This window comes from Malaclemys terrapin, chromosome 1, assembly GCF_027887155.1.
Source record: "Malaclemys terrapin pileata isolate rMalTer1 chromosome 1, rMalTer1.hap1, whole genome shotgun sequence".
Taxonomy (NCBI): Eukaryota; Metazoa; Chordata; order Testudines; family Emydidae; genus Malaclemys; species Malaclemys terrapin.
The window spans coordinates 313,394,338-313,412,912 of NC_071505.1; the positions used below are offsets into that span (position 1 = coordinate 313,394,338).

General features: G+C 43.6%; 1 protein-coding gene across 13 annotated transcripts in view; it reads right to left on the reverse strand.

Moving 5' to 3' along the window:
• ZMYM2 (zinc finger MYM-type containing 2) overlaps positions 1-18,575 on the reverse strand; it is a 180,338-nt gene that overhangs the window by 76,453 nt on the left and 85,310 nt on the right. For 12 of the 13 annotated variants that reach the window (XM_054015489.1, XM_054015491.1, XM_054015488.1 and 9 more), the window contains 2 exons: positions 2,730-2,880; positions 1,663-1,778 (listed from right to left, as the gene is read on the reverse strand). The exons of the other annotated variant lie outside the window; for it this stretch is intronic. In XM_054015489.1, coding sequence (XP_053871464.1) covers positions 1,663-1,778; positions 2,730-2,880 — 267 coding nt within the window. The remainder of the gene's footprint in view (positions 1-1,662; positions 1,779-2,729; positions 2,881-18,575) is intronic. 13 annotated transcript variants of the gene reach the window in all.

An 18,575-nucleotide genomic window follows, 5' to 3' on the forward strand; every position in this document is an offset into this window, starting at 1 on the left:
TGATTATATGACCAAAAGTCAGCACCTGAAGTGGACGATTTAGCCAACTACCACTAAGTATCTGACCTTCCATCCCTGGTTGAAAGTATTTAAAAGCTTGCACCGAGACAATTTGTGGATGCCTCAGATCATCTTAGTCCATGTTAACCTGGGCTGGGCACAGCCCTAGTAAAGCACAAACACTGTAATAGTAGCACTGGCTGATCTCCTATGAAAGAGGAACAGCCAGTAGCCATGCCGACATTTGTAGATCCATCAGCTGCTTTCAGTATTAGGGATGAAACACTGTCTGGTCTGCAAAGCCAAGCAGAAGCAGACAGGATTGTCCTTCAGTAGCTTTCTCTCTCTCTCAAGAGATACTGAACCGTTTTGTGTAATTGCTTTTCAGTCTCAAGAGCTCCCACACGTGGAACTCTGCAGGATTCCATCTTACTGAACAAGGCGGGTATGTGGGAATGACAAATATACATGACTGTTGGGAGGGTTAGCAAGAGGCATGTGTTATAATGTTCTCAATAAGCTGACGACACCCAGCTCTATTTTGTTATTTCATCCAATCTAGACAGTGCTGTTGGATGCCTTACCAGATGTTTGGTAGACTGGGACACAGATGAAGGCTATCTGACTGAAGCTCAATCTGGAGAAGATTGATCTGATGCTGGCAGATTTGTGAGAAGCAACCAGAAAATGCAGGGGGGATTACATCTGCTCCCATAAATGTGCAAACTTTAACAACATATGGGAAGCCATTTGGGGGTATTGCTGGAGCCCCAGTCACTGTTGGGCAATCATATAGCAACAATACTAGGAAGACTTTATTCCATTTTTATTTCATCTGGAGATTGCAACAATTTCTTTCAGATGCAGACTAGGCTATTTTCATACCTTTCTCACCTAAAGATGTAACTACTGCAATGCAGTCTATATGGAGGCTACACCTTAAATCAAACCAGAAATTGAAGCTTGTGAGGAACGTGACAGTCCATTTGGTAAATAGCATATCCCACCAGAAGAACAGGGTATCAGTGCTCTGGGATATGCATTGGTAACCTATTTGTTTTCTGGGTGCAGTTTAAGTGGTTAATTTTCATCTGCAAGTCTTCAATGGCACAGGATGCAACAGTTCCAGAGAGCACCTCTGTCCCCATGACATATTGCTGTAGTTGCAGTCAGTGGAGCCCTATATGGTAGGTATTCAAACATGAAGGACCCTCAACTTTGGTATACACTTCCCCCACTTGGTCTGAAAGATCCAAAATTTGTTGTCCTTCAGTGTACGCTGTAGGGCTCATCTTTGTACACATACTTTTTTTTTTTTTTTGGGGGGGGGGGGGGGGGAGGATGTGATGAGGACTGATATTGGTGGGTGTGCCCACGTATTGCGGGGATATATTTTTAATTGGTTATTTTCAGATTTTTAGATTCAGAGTTTTATTCTTTATGAAACTGTACACTCATTTCATTGACATAATGAAATTGAAATTTCATTATGTCAAAATTGCCTGTGGCCCAAGATAGGCTTTTTTTAGTTTCAGTAAAAAAATCAAAATAAGCTATATAAAAGCCAGATATTTTAATATGCACATATTTAACACTCACATAAACAAACACACACACACATTTTTTTTTTCAGGGAGGAAAAGATTTAACACAACAGCTAACCTGAAATTTAGCTACACAACTGGAACTGCAAAAGTTGTACAGTTTTCCATCAGGCATTGTGGCTTGATATTGAGGTAAAGAGTTTCGTTTACAAAAGTGGCAAATAATTCCCATACCTAAAAGAAAAACGTAGTTTACACAGAAAGTAAATACAAGTAGTAGTGTACAAATTTACTAGGTTATAATTTACCACTTCCCCTCATTTTATTTATGTAAAACCTAAATTTCATAATTACATTTTCTTACAAAAAAACACAAAACTATTAGGCTCTGAAAATCTCTCTCTCTCACACACACACACACACAAATATATATTTTAGTTCTTCCTGATCTTCTTTGTTAAACCTCAGTGTTAAAGTATTTTCGTGTTCCTATCAAAAACTTATTAGTATTTCCAATTTAGTGATCAAGCTCATTCACTCTGTCTCCTTTTCCCACTCAGAAACCTTGATAGATTTATACACCCCTTTCCCAGGATAAATATCTTGGCTAAATGACGCATCTTGTGAAGGAGAGACAGTTGCAATGCCTCATACATATGGACGGAAATGTATTCAATACTGGATGGTATCAAATATGAAAAAGTACCCCCTACATGCATGAAGACTGTACTATATCTGACTCTGTAGCATCACTGGTGTACACTATTTATTATGTCTCAATGTTTCCCACCCAGTAACATACAAGCCTCAATACACTGGAAAACGTTTTTTACTGGGGGGAGGGGGGGGACAATTTGGGAATCAATAAGCTAAAAGGAAGAGAGTTGCAATATTCCAAATGGAAAATGACCAGAGCAGGGACTAAAATATTACAAGTCTAGAATATAAAAAGAAAGTATGTTTTTCCTTTAAAATCTGCAAAATACTCATATACAATAGTGATGAGTGTAATTTTAAAACCTACATGAATTTATATTCTAAAATAGAAAAAATATACTTTTGCAAATCTTATGTCTTTTCTTCTTCACAAGAGAAATAAACAGAAGTAAAACATGGAAGTCAATTTTTTTTTAAATTCAAGTCTACTCTTATCAGTGATGAAAAGCCACCATCCTTTTCACTTACTTTGTGATTTTGCATATTTTGATTTGTGTGTGTTCATGCATGCAGTTGAGCAGTATGGCTCCATATATCCATTAGGTCCTATGCACTGAGTCATTTCAAAAAACCTGCACTGAGCTCTGCAACCAGTACAAGTTGTTAATTTGCCATATTTCTAAAACATAAAACAAAGCAAAACAATGCATTAGTTATGACTTTAAAGTTATATTACAATAAGTACACAGGAAGATACATTTTCTGCTATTCTCACCTTATTAGAATCTTCCTGTATTACATAAAAGATCTAGAACATTTCTTTTGGCAGGAAAGGATGGCTTGGCTAAAAATAAATATTTTTTAAAATTTCAATAGTATTGAAAACAATTTTGTGAACTGTGTTGGAGCCTAGGTAAGTCTGAGTGGTTACAATAGTTTGGAGGTGCCCATATTTATCTCTTCCTGCTAGCGGATAAATGGTGTAATGAAAGAGGAGAGTCTTTTCTTGGAGGGAGGTGGGATGGAGAACTGAAGTTTAAAATCGGGATACTCTAGGCTCAAAAAGGACTTCACCCATGCAGGAAGAAATGGCACAGGTAATTAGGCACCAAAATAGAACTCAGTACGATGCATGGAAAGTGGGATTTTATGTTAAATGCTAAAAAAGAAACATTAAAAATGCTTTCATGTAGTTGAACTAAAATACATGGGATCTCTCAGCTGTTGCCAGAAGCTCAGAATGGGTGACAGGGGATGAATCACTTGATGATTACCTGTTCTGTTCATTCCCTCTGGGGCACCTGGCATTGGCCACTGTCAGAAGACAGGATACTGGGCTAGGTGTACCTTGGGTGTGACCAGTATGGCCGTTCGTATGTTCTTTTGTAAGCAGTAAAACTGGTTTAATCTTAAACCACTCCCAACGTAATTTTAGATATAAAATGGCCAAGCCCTTGTGCATCAGTATCTTATAGAACAGGGCTCGGCAACCTTTCCGAAGTGGTGTGCCAAGTCTTCATTTATTCACTCTAATCCAGTGGTTCCCAAACTTTAACAACCTATGAACCCCTTTCACTAAAATGTCAAATCTCATGAACCCCCTCCTAAAAATGAATATTTCCAGAGATTTTCTCCTTTACCTGAGTATAAATTATAAAAGCAGTGATCTTGGAAATATAAAATTTGTTTTGATGCCATGCTTATTACACACTATTTATTATTATTAATCATTACAGTATTTTTATTACATTATGAAAACGGCAACACTCTTCCAAGATCTCACTTTCGTAGCTTGTACCACTTTGAATAAGCCTGTTATAAGACAAGGCTGCTATGTTTCATCAAGGAGTATCAGATGTGAAACCAGCATGAAGGTATTTAAGAAGCCAACTTAAAGAGTTTCTCCTACACAAGCATTCAGGTCTTGAGCAGTCCAGGCAAACAATGCACATTACAACAAAGCTTAAACTTGTTCTTCATAATAATTTTAAAAACTATACTAGCTGCCTATTTAATTTTAAAAACAGCAAAAAATATCCACCTCCCTTTCCATTTCTTATAAGGAGTCTTGAAGTTTAAATCTCCTCAGCGTGATAGATATGCTTGCTTTGATCTGCTTAGCTCTTGGAAGTCCAGGGGCTCCGGGCTGCTGGCCCCATGGTGCCTGGGGTCCGGGTCCTTAGGGACAGCTCTGTCCACCATTAGGGAATTTTTTCCCGAGAAGCCCCTGTAACATTTCGCGAACCTCCAGGGGCTCACAAACCCCATTTTGTGAACCACTGCTCTAATTTAAGGTTTCGCGTTCTAGTAATACATTCTAACATTTTTAGAAGGTCTCTTTCTATAAATCTATAATATATAACTAAACTATTGTTGTATATAAAGTAAATAAGGTTTTTAAAATGTTTAAGAAGCTTCATTTAAAATTAAATTAAAATCCAGAGCCCCCCAGACCGGTGGCCAGGACCTGGGCTGTGTGAATGCCACTGAAAATCAACTCACGTGCCGCCTGTGGCACGCATGCCATAGGTTGCCTACCCCTGTTATAGAAATACCCTCTACTTAACCTTCCACCCTGAATGATTCTTATAAGACTATCAGCAGCAAAATAATTACTGGTGAAATACCACATACTTTCAGTGGGATCAAAGGCTCCACTGAGGTTGTCTGATGTTATGATATATCATGGCTACTATGAATACTGTTGCAGCTAGCAGAGCTAACATGAATATTGTTAGAGCTGAAACTTCCTGGCTCTGACAAATCCTGAAGAGTGGATTTCTCTTAACTTTAGAATATCTTGGGCTCCTGTCCTGATGCAGTTGAGCCATGTCTAGAAGAGTTTCTATGTACATCAACTGATCACCGAATGACAAGTTGAGACTTTGGGTGAACTCTAGGTAATTACTACACCGTGATGGTGACCGACTGATTTCAGATAGTCCCCACCCCCATCAGTAGTATCATTCCACCCCACAAGAGCATTCTCAAACCATGCAGATAAGGCAAACTAGGCCAAGGTAATCACTTAGTTAACACAAGCAGTACAGATGCCAACACAAAAGGCAATACACAAAATGGATAGTGCTGTCTTATACAAATTTGATAAAGATCTCACAGTTAGGTAAGGATCCAAATGTACACAAAACGTCAACAAGATAGAGGCCACTGGCTTTGTGTTCTGTATCTAGTAGTAGTAAACTTGCTCCTAAGTGACCATCTTGAATTTTTCCTTTGAAGGATTACTGATTCATATATCACCAAGTTCGATGAAGCTCTTCTAACATTTTAGGTATCTGTACGCACTTGGAATAAAATCTGTTCCCTAATTTTGTCAAGTAGCTCATGCTTGATGGTAAATTTTTTCAAGAGGGATTTTTTTTTTGCAGCATCTTTTCCTAGTAATTTCCCCAAATCATTCAACACCTAGGTCCAGGGGAGAGAAATGGAAGGGCCCTTCCACTTCTGCTTCAATCGGTCAAGAGAAGGACGTAAGGGCATAATTATCCTGTTTGCAGAGGGAACCTCATTTGGGTAGTTTTGGCTCTCTTAGTCTTTAAGGATTTATCATCATCGACTTAGTCAAATCCAGAAGTCTATGCAGTCACTGGAGAAACTTGTGGAAGGTCAGTTCTTCCAGAGCAGAATCTATAATATTCTCTCGCCTCTGTAAAATGTACACACACACACACACACACACACCCCCACCCCAATTTGGTGAATTAATTTGCAACAGATAACACAGCCTCACAGTACTCCAAAGAGTTCGGCTTCTTGACCTGTGCAAGCCACTTTGAGGCAACCTGTGTTGTCAATCCGTTCTGCTTCAAGAGTGGCTGGGTCTGTGCTGATGTGGACAATCCTAGCACCAAGGAGGGATTCAACTCTGGCTTCTATTTAGAGAATCAATCCTTTGAAGGATTCCAGGCCAATTTTATGCCCATCTTACTGGAAATTTTTCAGAATGCCTCTTGGAGAGTTTACACGTTGTGGGTGACATTTCTAATCAGACATATGACACCACACAATTTACTCAACTCCCAAGCACAAAATGCAGAAGTCATGCTCACCTGTGAGGAATATCTCGCAGAAGCACTTCTTGAAACCATGTAAAGCAAACGTTAAAGAATTTAGCTATACTGAGCACAGTAAAAACCTCAAGGCAGAGTCTATGCAGGACTGGAATCCAGGAAGAAAGACCTAAGAGCATTGAGTAATTTCTCCAAAGTCTATGCAGATAACCACTCAACGGTTCTAAGCAAAAACTGGAAGCACTGATGTAATTATTCTAAAAAGGGGCTTTATAGATAGACTGTATCCAGGAGCAGAATCAGAAAGCAGGAATGCAGTATGAAGGAGGTCAGACTAAATGATCCCGATGATCCCTTCTGGCCTTTAAGTCTTTGACAAATTACTGGAGCCTCCACAGGATTCTGGACTAGAAGAAGAGATCAAAATTAAGCTGTCAGGCCTTGAAGGCTATCAGCACTCCACGGTATGGAAAAACAGGTATGCAAAAAAAATGAAATTTATTATACATTGAATGTTGCGAGAACACTCTGAAGGATATCCTATGTCTAATGAAGGAATGGTGGGCAAAACAGAGTTGCAAAGGCAGCCTGTAGCGGGGTGGTCACCTGCTCCTGCCTAAAGGGGCTTAAAACAGCCCTGGAGAGGGCTGGGGCAGGGCAAAAGTTGGGCTGATTGGGAAGCAGCTACAGCAGGAGCCACGCCCCAAACAGACCCAACTGGCCCTATAAAGGCCAGGGAAGCCAGGAGCAGGAACACTCTCTCTCTAGCCTTTGGAGAGGGAGGGACCAGGCTGCTGAGGAAGGTACCAAGGGTGGGGCAGTGCTGGGGAAGGGCCAGGGAGCTGGGGAGCTCCAGCCTAGCAGAGCCCCAGGCTGCAGGAAGCGCCCACTAGAGGGTACTAGGGCTGCAGAGGGGCAGCTCCGCTATATGTAGAGGCAGCGAGTCCAAACCAAACCTTGCCTGTGATGAGTGGCTTATACTGCAGTCTGCCCCAGGGAGTGGGGGCTAGTTGGTGATTAGCAGTAGCCTACAACTGAGGCGAGGTGGGGATAGTGGGTGGGAGTTCCCCGGGAGGGGAGACCCAGAGACTGAGGGGTGTACTGCCAGGCGGCAGTACCTCAGCGTGCAAGGGGCACCAGGTCCAGGAGGGACATGGGGGCCAGGCAAAGTGGGACACCGGCCTGCAGAGGGCGCTCCGGCGGCTAGAGAGCTAATTCCCGGAAGGTACCAGCAGGAGACACCACAGGGGTGAGTCCCACACAGTTACACAGCCAGACATGGTCGCAGAGACCTTATTGCATGTCTGGAAGCAAGGAAAGACCACCTGGATGTCTGGACTAAGGAAATGGCATTTAGTATACAATCAGTAGCGTAAGAAGGTGTCAAGGCCCACTACCAGTGTTTCCAAGATTCAAACAGACTTGCAATTAAAGAAGTTCCTAATTCTACTTCATGTGCAAGCTTGAAACTTTAGAGTGAGAAAATCTTTGCTGATGGTATCTAGAAAGAAATCTATAAATCCAAACCTAGAGATCTTAATTTGCTTAATATTTTTATTTTATACTAGAAAGCCAATGTCTTTATATTTTCATCCCACGAGTTTCTACATGGACAAAAACTGTACCATAAGTAATACAATTTTCCCAGTGGTACATTAAGGTGTAATTCTATGGAAAGATTCTGAAGGTATCTAATCATGACAACAAAGCTTGCACTGTTTGTCACTGACCCCTACAAGGAGATTTTAGCACTTCTGCAATATTAATAGTACAGTATTTAACACAATATTTTGTATAGAAAAATCTCCCTCTCCAATCCCATTATCACTTTTTCCAACTCAAACTCCTGTGCCACCTCCTCTCCTGAAACTTTTTTCAATATCTTGTTTCTACTCCTGTTGGCCCTTCACCAAGCTAGTATGTTTGAATGTTAAAACCATGTGCAATCCCAAAAGTAAGCCAAAGTGGTGTTCTCTATTTCCAAGGTAACAGAAAACCTGAAACAATATTGCTGAGAAATGTAATGCTCTCCCTTTCATCACAATGGGTTATTGTTTTTATTTGTTAAGCATCAACAATATGCTCAGCCCAATAGACAAGATAAATAAGAAGACAGTCCTGACTTTGGAAGCCTTACAATCCTGAAACCGGCAGGGAAAAAAGATAAACCAAGATGCACTAAGAGAATGAGAGGAAGAAGTTACCGTAGATAAATTTTTAAAGTCTTAAATATTGTGGGCCTTAAGGAAAAAATGGGTCTTCAGATAGGATGCAAATGAAGAAACTATATAGCTCCTCAACGATGGAACTGAAAAGGCGTTCCAAGTAGGGGCAGCTTGAAGACTGACTGAAGGAAAAGGAAATAAAGCAATCAATAGGTCACTGAAACAAGCATTGCTGGCAGCCCAACACTGTAGCATTTAATTTCAGAAAGGGGAACTACACAAAAATGAAGAAGTTAGTGAAACAGAAATTAAAAGGTACAGCGCCAAAAGTGAAATCCCTGCAAGCTGCATGGAAACTTTTTAAAGACACCATAATAGAGGTTACCTTAAATGTTTACCCCAAATTAAAAAACATAGTAAGAGAACCAAAAAAGTGCCACCGTGGCTAAACAAAGTAAAAGAAGCAGTGAGAGGCAAAAAGATATCCTTTAAAAAGTGTAAGTTAAATCCTAGTGAGGAAAATAGAAAGGAGCATAAACTCTGGCAAATGAAGTGTAAAAATATAATTAGAAAGGTCAAAAAAGAATTTGAAGAACAGCTAGCCAAAGACTCAAAAAAGTAATAGCAAAAAAATGTTTAAGTACATCAGAAGCAGGAAGCCTGCTAAACAACCAGTGGGGCTACCGGACGATTGGGATGCTAAAGGAGCAGTCAACGACAATAAGGCCATTGTGTAGAAACTAAATGAATTCTTTGCATCCGTCTTCACAGCTGAGGAGGTGAAGGAAATTTCCAAAAGCCACTCTTTTTAGGTGACAAATCTGAGGAACTGTCCCAGATTGAGGTGTCATTAAAGGTGGGTTTTGAACAAATTGATAAACTAAACAGTAAGAAGTCACCAGGACCAGATGGTATTCACCCAAGAGTTCTGAAGGAACTCAAATGTGAAATCGCAGGACTACTAACTCTAGTCTGTAATCTATCATTTAAATAAGTTTCTGTGTCAAATGACTGGAGGTTAGCTAATGTGAAGCCAATTTTTAAAAAGGGCTCCAGATGTGATCCCAGAAATTACAAGCCAGTAAGTCTGACTTCAGTAAGGGGCAAACTGGTTGAAACTATAGTAAAGAACAAAATTGTCAGTCACACAGATGAACAGCAGGTTTAAAACAAACAAAAGGAAGTATTTCTTCACACAGCGCACAGTCAACCTGTGGAACTCTTTGCCAGAGGATGTTGTGAAAGCCAAGACTATAACAGGGTTCAAAAAAGAACTAGCTAAATTCATGGATGATAGGTCCATCAATGGCTATTAGCCAGGATGGGCAGTAGGGTGACCAGATAGCAAGGATGAAAAATCAGGACAGGGGTAGGGGGTAATAGGCACCTATATAAGAAAAAGCCCCAAATATCAGGACTGTCCCTATAAAATCAGGACATCTGGTCACCTTAATGGGCAGGGATGGTGTCTCTAGCCTCTGTTTGCCAGAAGCTGGGAATGAGCGTCAGAGAATGGATCACTTGATGATTACCTGTTCATTCCCTTTGGGGCACTGGCATTGGCCACTGTCAGAAAACAGGATACTGAGCTAGATAGACTTTTGGTCTGACCCAGTATGGCCATTCTTATGATAAAGGGGGTAAGAAGGAATACAATAGAGCTTCTTAACTTTTAAAACTGATGGCGACTTTAAACATCACTATTTCATTGATCATTTTAGGATTATTGATTCATATATCATCAAGTTAGATGAAGCCCTTCTAACATTTTAGGTACCTGTAAGCACTTGGAATAAAATCTGTTCCCTAACTTTGGCAAGTAGCCCATGTTTGATGGAAGGAAGGCAGCAAGGGCCAGGAGGAATCCGTGGAGGGCCAGGCGAGGCAATGGGCGTCAAGGGCACCAAAATACAACAGTGTATTATTATTGAGTCTGAAAAAAAAAAACCTACATAAATAAATTACAATGATTTGGACACGTATATGTGCATATTTATTTGTTTTTCCTAAAGTAAAGTAAAGTAGGAACATTTGTCAGAGCAGCCACAAGCAAGAGTTGATGGCTGCACTGAGGCCACCAAAAATTGTGTTGTGAGAACCTCTGGTCTACATAATACTTGGCCCTACCATGAGTTCAGGGGACTGGAGTAAGTAGTCTCTAGAAGTTCCTTCCAGTCCTAAGAGTCCGATTCTATAAAGGTATGGAAAGCAACTTCCTGCCCTCAGTTAAGTGGTTTCAGGGAGTGGGGGGGGGGGGGGGGGAAATGAGTAAATGTACCGTCTGGTTCAGACAAAACTCAGATGACACCTTAGGCAGGAATTTAAAGTGTGGACATAGGGAAACCTTGTTCTTGAAGAATATTGTAAATGAGGATCTGTCATCAAAATCCTGATTTCTCCAACTCTTCGAGCCCATGTAAGAGCTATTTAAAAGGCCATCTTCATAGAGAGGTTCATTAAGAAACAGGTCGCCATTGGTTCAAATGGGGTCTTGTGAGACCTCTAAGAAGTAGATTAAGATCCCAAACCAGAGTGAGGGGCTGTTACTTGAGGAAGTCCCAAGTCCATTAATGAACCTTACAATTGTAGGGTGAGCAAACACTGAGAATCCTTCTAGTCACCTATTTCCTTCAGTGGAAAAAAACGGTTACCTACCTTTCTGTAACTGTTGTTCTTCAAGATGTGTTGCTCCTGTCCATTCCAAGTAAGTGTATGCGCGCCACATGCAGAGCTGTCAGAAGGTTTTCCCCCTAACAGTACCTGTCGGTTGGCTGTGGAGTCCCCTGGAGTCTGCCTTCATGGCGTTATATATAGGTCCCTGCCGACCCGCTGCCTCTTCAGGTCCTTCTTGCCAGACTACTCCAACAGAAAGGTAGGCGGGTGGGTGTTGAAATGGACATGAGCAACACATTTCGAAGAACAACCGTTACAGGAAGGTAGGTAACCATTTTTTCTTCAAGTGCTTGCTCATGTCAATTCCAAGTAGGTGACTCCCAAGCATCTCCTAGGAAGAGGGGTTGGAGATCAGTGAGTCACAGACTGCAGCACTCCTCTACCAAACACAACATTGTCTCTGGCCTGCTGTGCAATGGCGTAGTGCGATGTAAAAGTGTGGATTGATTACCACGTTGCTACCCTGCAGATGTCTTGAATGCGGGACCTACGCCAGGAATGCCACCGAGGATGCCTGCGCTCCTGTGGAGTGCGCTGTCAGTGAGGGGGCAGGTATCTTCGCTAGGTCATAGCACGCCCTGATACAAGCCATGATTCATGAGGAAATTGCTTGTGATGACACTGGAAGTCCCTTCATGCACTCTGTAATTTTAATAAAGAGTTGTGTTGATTTTCAAAATGGCTTCGTTCTTTCAATATGAAAAGCTAACACCCGCCTGATGTCCAAGGAAGTGAAGCATTCACTCCCGGTTGCTGGCATGCAGTTTAGGAAAGAAAACTGGGAGAAATGTGTCCTGATTTGCATGGAAATGTGAAACTACCTTTGGGAGCAAGGCAGGGTGGGGCCACAACTGCACCCTGTCCTTATAGAAGACAATATATGGAGGCTCAGAAGTCAAGTTAAGCTCAGACATCCTCCTGGCTGAAATTATAGCCACCAGGAACACTACTTTCCAGGAAAGGTAGAGAAGTGAGCATGTTGCTAGGGATTCAAAGGGAGGCCCCATCAGTCTTGGGGGTACCAGGTTGAGATCCTAGAGGGGGATCGGTTGCCTTACTTGAAGGTACAGTCTATTTAGTCCTTTGAGAAAATGGCCGACCACGGGTTAGTGAAAATCAACTGGCCGACCGAATCCGGATGGAAGGCTGAGATGGTGGCCAGATGCACCTTTATTGATGACACTGACAGGCCCTGCTGTTTCAGGTGTAGTAAATAGTCCAGGATATAGGGAATCAATGACTGCAAAGGTGGAGTGTCCTTTTGTAATGACCAAATAGAGAATCTCTTCCACTTAGCCAAACAAGTGGCGCTCTCTAACAGGGTCTGAGCATGCCAGTTCCAAGGGGTTTAGCGATGGAATTTCCATGCCGTGAGGTGGCGAGACTCTAGATTGGGATGTTGGAGCCGGCCATGGTTCTGCATGATCAAGTCTGAGACCAGGGGCAGGGTCGCTGGTGTGTCCACTGACAAGTCTAGAAGCGTGGTGAATCAGTGCTGGCATAGCCACGCTGGTGCTATGAATATCATTGATGCTCTCTCTTCTGACCTTTAGCAGGACCGTGTGTACAAGCAGGAAGAACGGGAACACATATAGCAGGCGGTCCTTCCAAGGGAAGAGAAAAGCATCCTCGAGCAAGAGTGGGCTGTGATTCAGGAAGGAGCAGAACTGCTGATATTTCCCAATGTGCCTTGTTGTGAACAAGTCTATCTCGGGAATTCCCCACTGTTGGAAGATATTCATGACATACAGGCAGTAGGACCTCTCAGGTCCTTGTGATTGTGAAATGACCTGCGGAGATGATCAGCCAGTTTTTCTAAGAGCCCAGAAGATATGCCACCTCTAGATCAGGGATAGTCTATTTTTTGTCAAGGTCCAAATTTCTTGGTCAAGGTATAATCAAGGTCCAGACTCCAGAGAAAATAATTTAAAAAATACTGATGATGATGATAAGTAGTAAATGAAAAGATTTTGGGGTCCATTCAAAAGCATCTGGTGGTCTGGATTTGGCTCCTGGTCCACCTATTGACTACCCCTGCTCTAGATGTATCGAGTGGGCAATGGAGAAATCCCACAGTTTGAGGCCTTCCTGTCATAGGGGATGTCATAACTATAAAGGGAAGGGTAATAGCTGTCCTGTGTACAGTACTATAAATCCCTCCTGGCCAGAGACTCCAAAATCCTTTTCCCTGTAAAGGGTTAAGAAGCTCAGGTAACCTGGCTGGCATCTGACCTAAAGGACCAATAAGGGGACAAGATACTTTCAAATCTTGGGGGGGAAGGCTTTTGTTTGTGTTCTTTGTTGGGGAGTGTGTTCGTTCTCGGGACTGAGAGGGACCAGACATCAATCCAGGTTCTCCACGTCTTTCTAAACAAGTCTCTCCTATTTCAAACTTGTAAGTAAATAGCCAGGCAAGGCGTGTTAGTTTTCCTTTGTTTTTCTCAACTTGTAAATGTACCTTTTACTAGAGTGTTTATCTTTGTTTGCTGTACTTTGAACCTGAGACTAGAGGGGAGTCCTCTGAGCTCTTTAAGTTTGATTACCCTGTAAGGTTAATTTCCATACTGATTTTACAGGGATGATTTTTACCTTTTTCTTTAATTAAAAACCTTCTTTTTAAGAACCTGATTGATTTTTCCTTGTTCAAGATCCAAGGGGTTTGGATCTTGATTCACCAGGAGTTGGTGGGAGGAAGGAGGGGGGATGGTTAATTTCTCCCTGTTGTCGATCCCAGGAGGGGTTTGGATTTGTTTTCACCAGGGATTTGGTGAAGGTTTTTCAAGGTTTCCCAGGAATGGAATCCATTGAAATGGTGGCAGCAGAACCAGAGCTAAGCTGGTAGTTAAGCTTAGAAGTTTTCATGCAGGCCCCTACATTTGTATCCTAAAAGTTCAAAGTGGAGATCCAGCCTTGACAGGGGAGCGGAGAAAGAACCACCCTGTAGGTGTATATAGAACATCGCTGTTGTATTGTCGGTCAATACTGATACACATCTGCCCTTCAGAGGGGTTTGGAATGTCTGGCAAGCAAGGCAAACTGCTCTTAGCTCCCTGATGTTGCCGTGCAGGGAAAATTCTGCTCGGGACCAGAGACCTTGAGTCCTGAGTCTTCCTACATGCACCCCCCCATTCCATCACGGATGCATCTGTGACTGGAAAAGGGTACCCCTGCGCACACCACTTGTGGGTTGAGCCACCACAGGGAAGGACTCAATAACTGGTGGAGAAAGAGTGACTAGGCTGTCTTGGTTTGGTCTGTTCAATGAGGCCAGCCAGGCCTGAAAAGGTCAGAGCCACAGTCTTGGGTGCTGTACTACATATGTACAAGCTGCCATACAACCAAGCAGCTTCAGGCAATTTTGCGCTGTAGAAGTGGGGTGTCCTTAAGTCCTCTATGATGGTGCCCGTTGTCACAAAATGTGATTCCGGGAGGAATGCTTTGGCTTGACCAGAGTCTAGGAGAGCTCTGATGAACTCTATCCTCTGAGTGGGGGTTAAAGTTGACTTTGTCACATTCAGTATTCATCCGAGCCTGTCAAAAGTTGACCTTATCAGGCTCATGTGCTCCTCCACCTGAGCCCTGGTGCGGCCCTTAATTAGCCAGTCGTCTACTTGTACTTGTTGCCTCCTCGGGAAGTGGCTACGACCAACATGCTCTTGGGGAACACCTGAGACCACGAAGCAGAGGAACCGCCTGTGTGACAGGACTAACGACATGTGAAAGTTCATGTCCTTCAAGTCAAGGTGGCATTCCAGTCCCCTGGACCCAGAGAAGGAATAATAGAAGCAGAAAGCCCATGCAGAACTTCAGCTTTTTCATGAATCTGTTGAGGTTTTCCAGGTCTAAAATAAGCTTGAGTCCACCCTTGTCTTTCAGGTTTAGGGAATACCATGAATAAAACCCCTTGCCCCTGAACTTCTGAGGAACCTCTTCTATTGCTCCAGCTTCTAGAAATGGGATAGATTGTTCACAAAACGGTGGGAAGGATCCGGGATCTGGTCTGATGTGTTGCCCCTGGGTGCCCCTTCAAACGTTTTGCTTAGGGGCCGAAGACTGCCTCGCAAAGCCCTGGCCTTGGTCGAAAGAGGGCTGAGGTGGCCCTAGCCTATTATTTCTGCCATGTATATTGGCCAAACCGGACAGTCTCTACGAAAAGAATAAATGAACACAAAACTGACATCAGGAATTATAACATTCAATAACCAGGAGAACACTTCAACGTCTCTGGTCACTTAATAACAGACTTAAAAATGGCAATTCTTCAACAAAAAACCTTCAAAAACAGACTTCAACGTGAAACTGCAGAACTGGAATTAATTTGCAAACTGGACACCATCAAATTAGGCCTGAATAAAGACAGAGTGGATGGGTCACCACAAAACCTCATTTTACCATACTAATTTCCCCCTACTTTTACTCACACCTTCTTGTCAACTGTTTGAAATGAGCTACCCTCATTACCACTACAAAAGTGATTTTTCCTCCCTTGGTATTCCACAGTTAATTGAATTGTCTCATTAGACTGACCCCCCCCACTTGGTAAGGCAACTCCCATCTTTTCATGTACTATCTATCTATATCTACACACACACACACACACACACCTGCTACTGTATTTTCCATTCCATGCATCTGATGAAGAGGGTCCTAGCCCACGAAAGCTTATGCCCAAATAAATTTGTTAGCCTCTAAGGTGCCACAAGGACTCCTCGTTGTTTTTGCTGATACAGACTAACACGGCTAACCACTCTGAAACACTTCCTACTGTAATCCTGTCTAGGATGAGCAGGGTAGAAGCGTGGGGGATGCTGTGATCTGAAATGTTTCCTTTGTGGGGCTCGTGTATGAAGCCCCAAAGATTTTAGTGTTGCTTGTGAGTCAGAGTGTGGAGCTTGGCATCTGTTTGCTCAAATAACAACCCTGAGCCCTTGAAGGGCAAGTCCTGAATTGTTTGCTGAACATAAGAATGGCTCTATTGGGTCAGACCAACGGTCCATCTAGCCAGTATCCTGTCTTCCAACAGTGGCCAGTGCCAGGTGCCCCAGAGGGAATGAACAGAACAGGTAATCATCAAGTGGCCCATCCCCTTTCGCTCATTTCCAGCTTCTGGCAAAAAGAGGCTAGGGACACCATTCCTATCCATCCTGGCTAATAGCCATTGATAGACCTATCCTCCATGAATGTATCTAGTTCTTTTTTGAACCCAGTTATGGTCTTGGCCTTCACAACATCCTCTGGCAAGGAGTTCCACTGGTTGACTGTGCATTGTGTAAAGAAATACTTTATTTGTTTTAAACCTGCTCCCTATTAATTTCATTTGGTGACCCCTAGTTCTTGTTATGAGAAGTAGTAAACAACACTTATCTACTTTCTCTACACCAGTCATGATTTTATAGACCTCAATCATATCTCCCTTTACCATCTCTTTTCCAATCAGAAAAGTTGAAGCCTGCAGCCACAAGCTCATTCTCACAGCTATGGCGGTTGAGATTGCGCGGGTTGCTGAGTCCCCTGAGTCTAGAAAGGCTTGCAAGGAGGTTCTTGATCTTGCCTGGATTTAGTTGGAAGCAACTCTTTAAACTTGGTCAGAACGTTCCAAGAATTAAAATTGTAGCAGCTGAGGACCGCTTGCTGGTTGGCAATATGAAGCTGGAGTCCTCCAGTAGAGCAGACCTTTCGGCCGAAGAGGTCCAGCTTCTTCACCTCTTTATATTTGGGCATTGGGCTCTGCTACCCTTAGCTCTCCTTTTCTTTTGCGGCCGCCACAACTAATGTGCCCGGCTGAGGGTGAGTAAATAGGTACTCGACCCTTTTGAGGGTACAAAGGACTTTCTTTCCATTCCTCTAGCTATGGGGGCAAGAGAGGCGGGTATCTGCCATAGAGGCTTGGTGGTGTTTGGGATGGTCTTAATCAGGGGTAAGGCCACCCTTGAAGGACCTTCAGGTGTCAGGATGTCCAACATAGGGTCAGTATCCTTCAACACCTCTTCTGCCTGGAGGCCCAAGTTCTGAGCCACTCTCCTGAGTAACTCCAAGTGTGCTCTGTTGTCCATAGCTGGTAACGTGGCAGACGAGCCCGTCATTGCCTCATCAGGGGAGGATGAGTATAATGCCTTTGACGGCACCGGGTCCTCTTGTCCCTCCGGTTTGCGGGGATTCCCCTGCGCTGATGTCTCTTGTGCAGTGCCTGGGGTGATACTGGCCCTGGTGCCGCTTCAGAGCCTCGCAATAGTTCTTCAGCTACAGATGATGCTGGGGGAGCTCGCCTTTCTGAGGCGACAGACAAAGACCTCAAGCCTGGCCCTGGGTACACCCACATAGTCCAGAAGGGTCACTGTGCTGGCCCCTGCCATTGCATCATGAGAAACTACTACCCCTCCTCCTGCCTGGATCGGTGGTGAGAGCAGTGTTGGCTCTGTTTTTACATGTACAACTCCAACTGAGTCCAAAGATGACTCCATTCTCGGTGACCACAGTGGTGCCAAACAAGGCAGTGGTGTAGAGTATTGCTGAGGGGAAGGCACGGCACTTCATTGTGGTGTTGGGGGCGGTGCCAGGGACAGTGAAGCTATCATAGCCATGAGGTCCCTGGCTGCCCCGAATGTGCCCAGGGTAGGCAGAAGATCCAGCTCCTCCACCTGGCTCTCCCGCGTGGGGGAATCCACCAGTACTGGAATCGACAGACCTCTCTGCAACGCCGGAGTCAAGAGTGCCGGTTTAGCTGGAGCAGGGGCTCAGTGTCCTGCTCAGTGTCCTGCACTGCTAGCGCTTTCATCCTCCACTGCTCTAGGTGTAGGCGAATGCCCTCTCAGATTTCTTTTGCTTCTTGTGTGGCACTGGCGAATGACAGCAGTGCTTAGTAACTGCACTAGAATTGTTCAGTGCTGGGGAGCAGCAATGCCTAGAGTCTCTAGATCCAGAGTCCTTTTCTGGCGCAACAGCCTCTCTCACTGAGGCCAGCGTGCTCTGTACTGAAGCCCTGGGTTTTGGATCCGACACGGACTGGGGATGGAGAGCCGGCTCCATGAAGAACAATTTTAACCCAAAGTCCCTCCCCTTCTTAGTTCTGGGGCGGAAGACTTATACCGGTGCAAGATCTGCAGCCCGGTGGGCTTCTCCCAAGCACTTTAAACAAGAGTCATGGGGATCGCCCCTGGGCACAGGCTTCTGACAGGATCTGCATAGTTTGACCCTTGAGACTGGGGCATGCCCCGGTCAGGGAAGAATATGCTTGGGGGAGGGGGAAGAGACCCTAACAGAAACTTATCTAACTATAATACTACTTTAAAACACTAACACTACTAAACTAACTATTTACAGGATACAAAGAGAAAAGTCCACTAGGGGATCGCTTGCCGTAGCATGAGAAAAGGAAGCAGATCCAATGACCGTCACCAGTGGTAAGAAGGAACTGAGGAGGCAGTGAGTTGTCAGGGACTTACACACACCACCATGAAGGCATAACTCCAGTGGGCTCCACAGCCAACCTAAGGGAAAAATCTTCC